Source organism: Populus euphratica, unplaced genomic scaffold (genome assembly GCF_000495115.2).
Source record: "Populus euphratica unplaced genomic scaffold, PopEup_1.0 scaffold19.1, whole genome shotgun sequence".
In the NCBI taxonomy this organism is placed as follows: Eukaryota; Viridiplantae; Streptophyta; class Magnoliopsida; order Malpighiales; family Salicaceae; genus Populus; species Populus euphratica.
The window spans coordinates 2,983,867-2,992,012 of NW_011499853.1; the positions used below are offsets into that span (position 1 = coordinate 2,983,867).

The 8,146-nt window shown below is 31.4% G+C and overlaps 1 protein-coding gene across 1 annotated transcript; it reads right to left on the minus strand.

The window, feature by feature from the left end:
- Nucleotides 1-824: 824 nt before the first annotated feature.
- On the minus strand, nt 825-5,637 carry LOC105122361 (paramyosin-like protein). Its single transcript, XM_011021437.1, has 9 exons — nt 5,388-5,637; nt 5,162-5,281; nt 4,875-5,054; nt 4,664-4,743; nt 3,151-3,190; nt 2,937-3,044; nt 2,403-2,483; nt 1,923-2,045; nt 825-1,142 (listed from the first exon to the last, which is right to left on the minus strand). The coding sequence occupies exons 1-9, from the start codon at nt 5,496-5,498 to the stop codon at nt 1,095-1,097; spliced, it is 891 nt and encodes a 296-aa protein (XP_011019739.1). The 5' UTR covers nt 5,499-5,637; the 3' UTR covers nt 825-1,094.
- Between the last annotated feature and the right edge of the window lie 2,509 nt (nt 5,638-8,146).

The window sequence follows — 8,146 nt, forward strand, 5'->3', positions numbered from 1 at the left end:
CAGACAGCCGAAAACTGACCCTAATCATACTCGCCTAATAAGCCAATTCTCAAGGTTGGTGGCCCCAGGGGAGATAATTTGTCATACAAATAGGACAAGGGATGTTTTAACTTTAATGCCAAGAAAAAGAGAAAAGGGGAAAACCTCTAGTCAGTTGATAGATACTGAAGTTACAAGCTATTTCAGGAGCTATCGTGATCCAGCTGTTGCTCCTGCTGCTCTCTCTCATTAATGTTTTAAGAGCATACAAGACAAAATGAAGTCTTGGCGAGTCTCTTCCGCTCAATGCTTTCACATAAACGGTTGCCATTAGGAAAGTAACTTCAATTTAAGATGCTTTTGAGGGGTATGGCCGTATAGGTTCGTGTATAGTCCTGCTATCGACTTCTTCCACTGATAATGTCAGGTTCCCGCAAGACAAATACCGAATACAAAATTCTTTATACATGAGAATGGAAAGTATCAAACCCTATATCTGTTGCTTATGCCCCCGTGGAGCTGTTAAATCACCCCAAGAAAAGGTTGGCGAAGAGCATTTGAGACGGAACCTAAAACATGTTTAATAGCATTTACACAATCTAAATCACCGATTGCATCACATATGACAATTGCATCTGGATTCCAGCAAGGAAACCTAAGCAGCATGGACGTGCGCCTACTCAAAATTCTAACAAAATGTGTTCACTTCTATGAGAAACTAAATGAGACGAGATCCTGTTGGTTTTTCTCCTCTCTTAAATCGATCCTGTTAGGTTTTACTGCAGATAATATATGGAGTCAACTTACCTTGTATGAAGAACCTCCGAGGAATAAGACCGGCATCGTTATCTAAAAGACAGTGGGTTAATAAAACTTATTCGGATAGTGTTAAAAACAAAAACAAAAAATAGGGTACAGTACAAATGAGAACAGTAATATAACCTACAAAGGAAAATCAAGGGAAAAAAAATGTTTAACAACATTTTCAATGGCAATAATGCTCTCCTTCTGATCTAGGAGATCAGCACTGCAAGAGTTATGGCACGCGGAGGAGTCAATAGTGATGCACTGATACTCAGACGTTTCGACAATAGATGAGAGGCAGCAGTGGTGTTTTAAACAGAAGTCTGACCCCGAAGTCTCTCATTCTTTGCACATTCTTCCTGGAAATAAAAAAAAAAACCTCTATTGATGTAAATTGGGCGAACTAGGAACAGAGTTTGTTTTACCACAATAAATAAATAAACAGTAAAAAAAAGGCCCCACTGAATTTCTATTTTCTTGTCCATCAACAATTTCCACGTGCAAGTGTAGTGACACAAAGAAATTGAAATGAAATAGGTCGTACTCGTGAACCACTTTTGTTAAAGAAGTAACTATTTCCTTTTGTTAAATATGACAAACTAGCATATATCATAAATAGAAGTGCTGTCTAATAAGCATCACTACCAGTTAACATCCTACCTAAATGAAGCCCCAGGAGGGAGAATTGTGATTTGTATGAAGGAGCTATTCTCAAAACTCGAACTTGTGCCCTTGTGGACCTGTGGTTGCAAGTCCAAGTCTTTCACCACTGAACCACTCAACAACCATTCTATGGTTCTTTAAAAATAAGCCAGTGCATTTCCGCATGATTAACTTAATTCATCGATAATAAATAGCTTTTATTTTGTCAAGAAAAATCCAGGCTCGGAGGTGCCAAGGCATATTCATACATTGCCAAAGTTTAAAAGAAAATGATGTACAACATTGAAATAACTTTGGAAGGATAGCGGAGTATAACATTATGCTACATTCTTGTATAAGTCTTAAAAATGTTTTTTCCTCAGACTATCAGAAACCAGCAAGAATTAATATCAGATAGACACGGTGAAGTATTTGTGAAATTTGTTCTTGCATAGTATAACCATTATGACTAGCATAGTTTAATGACCAGTGCTTACCTGAAAAGCCTTCAAGAGGGAATAGCAGTGCCTTTGCTCTGCCATGGCTGCAGCATACCTCTTCTTGAGAGCATCAGAAACCTTCTGCTCTTCTTGAAGCCCAAGTTCGACCTTTTGCAGCTTCTGCAAGATGGATGCGGTAGTAATTACTCCCTCAAATAATTAAAATTGTTATCATGCAAAAAAGTGAGCAGCATTTTGAAGAAAGAACATGAAAACACATCCAAGAACTTAAAGTAGGCCAAAACTGTATTTCTCCACCAAACTACTAGTGTCAGTAATATCAATAAACTACTTTGAGGATGGTTCTCTCTTGAAAAACAAATAGAACAGGCTGGCATATCAAAATAGACCAAATTTTTATGGACTTATCCTTCTTTTCTGACTGTCAAGCATCCAGACCCTTTTATCCTCACGGGAAATTAATGAACTCTCAATCCACCTTACTAAAGTTCATATACACGAAAAGATTTCAATTACCTGTTGGCTGCCCTTGACAATTCCTTCCATGGAAACAATCAGTTTTGTGCAACCATTGGTAGTTGTAATTGCATCCTGAAACTGTGAATTCAACATGCAAAACAAGTCAGCAACATTGAAATTAACAGATCATGGCCAGATCCGCGCAAGTGAAGACATCTATTATACATATTATCTCAGTAATCAAAAGTTTAACATCATTGAAATAATCATAATGTGGGCTTTTCTCGATTGAACTCCAAAAGTGAGGTAAATGCATTTTAAGGGAACTTACAAGCACCAGTCTTTGTTACTTTGATATCATATAACAACACAATAACATTCCAGTCAGAGTCAAATAATTTTAGTTATGCATCGCTTTGTTCCTTAACAGGTCAAACTGCAGCAACTAATTAGCAAGAAAAAAAAAGACCCACAAATTAAAAGAGGATTAGTCAAAGAGCATCATAAATGCATTTGTTAGTAGAACTGAATTCATAAAAAGAAATAGTGATGATGCAAGATGATGCAGATTCTATGTTGTTTGACAAATACCTGTGAACTTATTGAATTCAATAAAGAAGTTTCCTTTAGCATCAGTTCTTTAATCTCCAAAAGAGTATTATAGGTTGCATAATATTTGAGGGTTTGTCGATGTTTTTCCTGTACATTAGCAAACAAACATCACGTGATTAAAGAAACTAGTTGAAGATAGATCCAACACAAATTTCAAATGAAGGCCAACAAACCAACATGCGGAATCTTAAACCTGGATATGATCATTCACATCTGAAAACCCACGTTCATACCTGAAATGAAAGCATAGGATCAGGAGTCAATCAATATCAGCCATTAAAAAGTTAAACCAGGTAGCAATAATCGCAATATCAAATAGTAGCCACTACATTCATACATAGAATGAGAGATGCAGCATTGGATCAGGTGTCAATCAATATCAAACATTAAAAAGTTAAAATAGGTAGCAAAACGTGTAATATCAAATAGTAGCAATTACACTCATACGTAAAATGACAGATGTATAGGCACACTCATCCTTAGAATGTGGAAAGTTTTGGAACAGAATCAGAAAAGGCATGTCTTGCAGCTATGATGATAAGGTGGAAGTCTAAGCAATGGGGTAGAAATTCATATTTGAAAGAGGTAACTTACAAAAGCTCTGCATGTCAATTTTCATCCTAAAATCCTATAGTTTAATCTATTTTACACTCACCAATGATGTAAAATATAATTTTTCAAAAGTCAGTAGTTAAGTGCAATTTCGACCAAACTATAGGAAGTTATGGGTAATTTTCCCTTTAAAAATCAATCTTCATTTTATAGAAAATTATTCTTCTTTTCAAACTAAAGATTTGAGCAAAATTATTCAATATAGAGGACTTGATTTTAAACAAAATAGATCATGACTAACAATGTATTGGATGGAAGGTATTGATTGCAAACAAAATACAATGCAAAAGGACTCAATTCATCAAATTAGTAGTAAAGAGACTCAAATAATCAAATGACCATATCATAAGGATGACATATGTAATTCACCCCTCCTTTGAAATGAAAATCCCATCAACTTAGACTATAGTTGAAATCATTAAGGATTAGAGACGAGGACAAGGAATTATGTAATTACTAAATTCACTATTTCCCATGAAGCTAAGAGAAAATCTCTCTTGAACATATTGACAATATCTGTTGTCACCAAGAAACAGATAGAAAAAAATAAATTGAGGCAAAAGGAGAAAATTAGAGACAAAGAAGCCATGGCAAACTTAGATCAATAAATGTGCCTCTACGGAGGAATCACTAGCATCAATTTCCAGTCACCACTGTAATGTAAAGCAAAGAAAAATTTCCCGAAGACAACTGAGAAAAGGCATCATCTCAATGATTTGCTTTTAATCGGCATTATGGAACAAGAAGATTGGTTTGGGGCGTGTGGGGGTGTTTGTACATTCAACATTAATGTGTAAGGTGAATAATGATTTACAATGATCACTAAATTGAAGAGTACCAAATTAAATTACAACTGATTTTTGCTAAAGTTCATAGAAACACCAATAATACTGCAGCCGACTTCTAACAATTTATGTGAATGAAATGCTCATGTGTTACATGATTAAAAATAACCCCATGGCATTTCAGCATCTATGATATTTTACTTGCTCCAAGTTCTGGAACATCTTGTGTGCTAGATATGTGAAGTGCTAAAGGGCAATAAAACCAGACAAGAAAAGTTAAAAATACTGAAGGGAAATGAATCAACATACTGGATAAGTTCAGATTGTGTTGGCACTTCACCAAGTTTCCGCTTTACTGACATCACTGCCCTCAATCTAGCTGCTAATTCCTAACACAATAAAACACCACATCACCATCTCTGAAGAATTTAACTTTAACTGCAAATCAATTCAAATTCCCAAAAAGAATTAAACAAACTAAACAGTAACAGAAAGAGCAACTTATTTAAGTTTTTTAAACCTTCTTTGCTGCATTGAGTTTCTCCAGTGACTCACTCAATAAACAATCAAAGTCCTTACACAAACCCTCACTGTCCATCCCAGCAGCTATTTTCTCCTCCAAATTACAAACTTCAGCTTCCAATTCAGTTCTCTTCACATCGTAATCAGATTGCAAAACGGATTCTTGCGATTCCAAATCCTATAAAAACAAAACAAAAACCCAAAAAGGAAAGAACTTTTCTCAAGATTCACCACTAGCACCTTACAAAACAAAGTGTGATTAGTTAACTTTTATTCTTTTACTACCTTTAGTGACTTCAAAAGAGGGACTAATTTCTGCACCCCGGTATAAGTAGCATCTCCTTCTTTATTGATTCTTTCTCGTAATTGTTCCAAATTGTTCAAAACATCAGCCTTTCTTTGATTCTAACAAGAACCCACAAAATTTAACAGCACAAAATTAATAACCCACAAGAGAATAAGAAAAAAAATCCACCTAGATTAATACATGTTTAATAAATAATTTGCTGACCAGATTGCCCAAATTGGCAGTCAGTGTTTCTACTGAAGCTCTTGCACTTTGTAGCTCTTCCTCTTCAAATCGCGTGACCTTGTTAGTATCGTCATCGTGTTGTTGTTGCATGTGTACGAGAAAATCACTTGGGTTTTTTTAAGGTTTCTTTTTATTATGAAAAGATCGAAGAGGTCGCGTGCTAGCCTAAATCAGATGATGATTATGGGAAATTAAAGAGATTTCGGTTGTTGGATTGATCGTATATTTGGTCCGTATACTCATGAGATTGTCTTTATAATTTTTTTTTGGTCCCTCATTTCTACTAATGTTTTTAATATGGTCCCTTGATCCAAACTCCGTTAGCATATAAGAAAAGGGGCACTTCTCCGGAGCATCTCCTGCCACGTGTTCAAATCTAATGATAAATTGGATGGAGAGACTAGATTAAAAACTTTTCTTGAGTTGAGGGATCAATTGAAAACGAAAAGGAGTAAAGGGTCCATAGAAATAAAATTGTAAGAGAATAGGAATCAAACGTACGATTAATCTTTCGGCCATTGGTTGATTCGTGTGCTCGGCATGGTATGATCGTATATATGTTTGGTTTGTATTTCAAGTCGGTTTCATGATATTTATATTATATTTATTATTTATTAAATAAAATAATTATTCATAAAAATATATTATGATTCTGTTCGAGTTAAATTATTATTCTTGTTGTTTAGTATCTAATTAACACGTAAAGTGATATAATGATATTTTTTATATTAAATAAAAAAAAATCAAGGTAAGCAGCCATCTAAGATTTATGTAAAATTCTTCGTTTCGTGTAAGTTCAACACGTGGATTTAACATCAAAGAATGTATAAAAAAATAAATTATTATTATTATTACTATTATCAAAAAAATTTATGTTAGCTATAAAAATATACTGAGTGAAATGGTAATATTTTTTTAGGAATTAAAATTACAGTCAAACTGAAATTTATGATATTATATATCAAAATATATATATATATATATATATATATATATATATATATATTCACTTCAACTCCATCATATACTTGGATGAGGCACTATTCAGTTGAGCTTTTGTTTTGTTGAAGTATGATTTATTTTGGAGTATAGTATAATTATGTTTTTTAAAATGTTTTTTTATTTAAAAATATATTAAAAAATATTTTTAAAAAAAATTATTTTTGACCTCAGCACATCAAAACAATCCAAAAATATTAAAAATATAATTTTAAATAAAATTAAAATTTTAAATTTTAATAAAAAGTATGTTCAACTTTAATTTCAAATAAAGAAATAGTTGAACCTAATCTTGGTAAAATTAAGAAATTCAAATTAGTGTGATTCAAATCTCATAATCAACAAAGTAGACATACTATCACTTATTGATGTCTTATATGATAAGTGAGAACATACAATGGAGAAAATTCTAACTACATAGTTTTAGAACTTTATGAGTTTAGTTTATTTAAATAAAATAAATTATATCTTAATAATTTATCTAATAATTTTAGGTTGAGATGATTTTTTGACATGATAGTAAAGTTTTGTTGATCAAACAATCAATAATTCAAATCTTACCATTCATTTTCTATTTAATCAAATTAAGCACAAATAATAGTGAATTTATACAGATTTCAAATTCAAAGAACTCTAACTTGAGATGATGTCATATCTTGAAATCTTGTCTTTTAGTTTAAATTTATAAGCTAAAACTAGATCATTAGTCTGCGTTATGATGCACGTAAGATTAATTTTTTAAAAAAATTTTACACTACTAGTTTATGTTGTTAGTTGAACTGAATGATTTCTATTTAATAAAGAATATCTTTTGAATTGTTATTAAATATTCATTATTAATAATTTTGAGTACTTGTAATAAGATTTTTCATATTTTATCTTTAGTAAATTTTTTAGTATATGATTATCTATGAAATGCAAATATTTAAAATCTTTTGTTTTGGCATTTGTGGTTTTTGATGAACATTGTAAAATTAGCTCTCATATTTTAAGGTTGAAAGCTAGATAATACAGGCATGCTTAAACCTAGTTTCGGGAACATGACAAAATCAATCATCACCATTAACAGCATATTGGATGGAAGGTTTCGATTGCAAACAAAATAAAATACAAAAGGACTCAATTCATCAAATTAGTAGTAAAGGGACTCATATAATAAAATGACCATAACACATGGATGACATGTGTAATTCACTCCTCCTTTGAAACGAAAATCCTATCACAAAAATCATTGAAGATTAACTAGAAGACGAGGTTAAGGAGCCCACGGGATTTTGTCATTGCTAAATCATTAAGCAGTGAATTTTTAATTAATTTTTTATTATTTTTTAAATATAATAATTTAATATTAGATTGATTTTAAATTATTTTTTATTAAATAATTAAAATAAAAAAATATTATCAAATCTATTAAAATTCACAATTTAAATGGTAAGATTTGATAAGTTAAATCAAGTTAATCACAACTAATCCAATATATTATTATTTTAATATTAAAAAAATATAATTATTTTAAAAATCAAGCTTTTTTTATCAATCATTTATGATATATTTATACTTGTATTTTTTATCTTTAATTTGTGTCATTATTTTTTAATTTTTTAATTTACTAAATTTACTAAATCACTTCAAGATAATATTCATATAATTCAATCGAAAACTTATAATTGACAAAGACTCGAGTAAGAATATTTCAAGTTTGAATCATAGTATCAAATGTAATAATATATATATATATA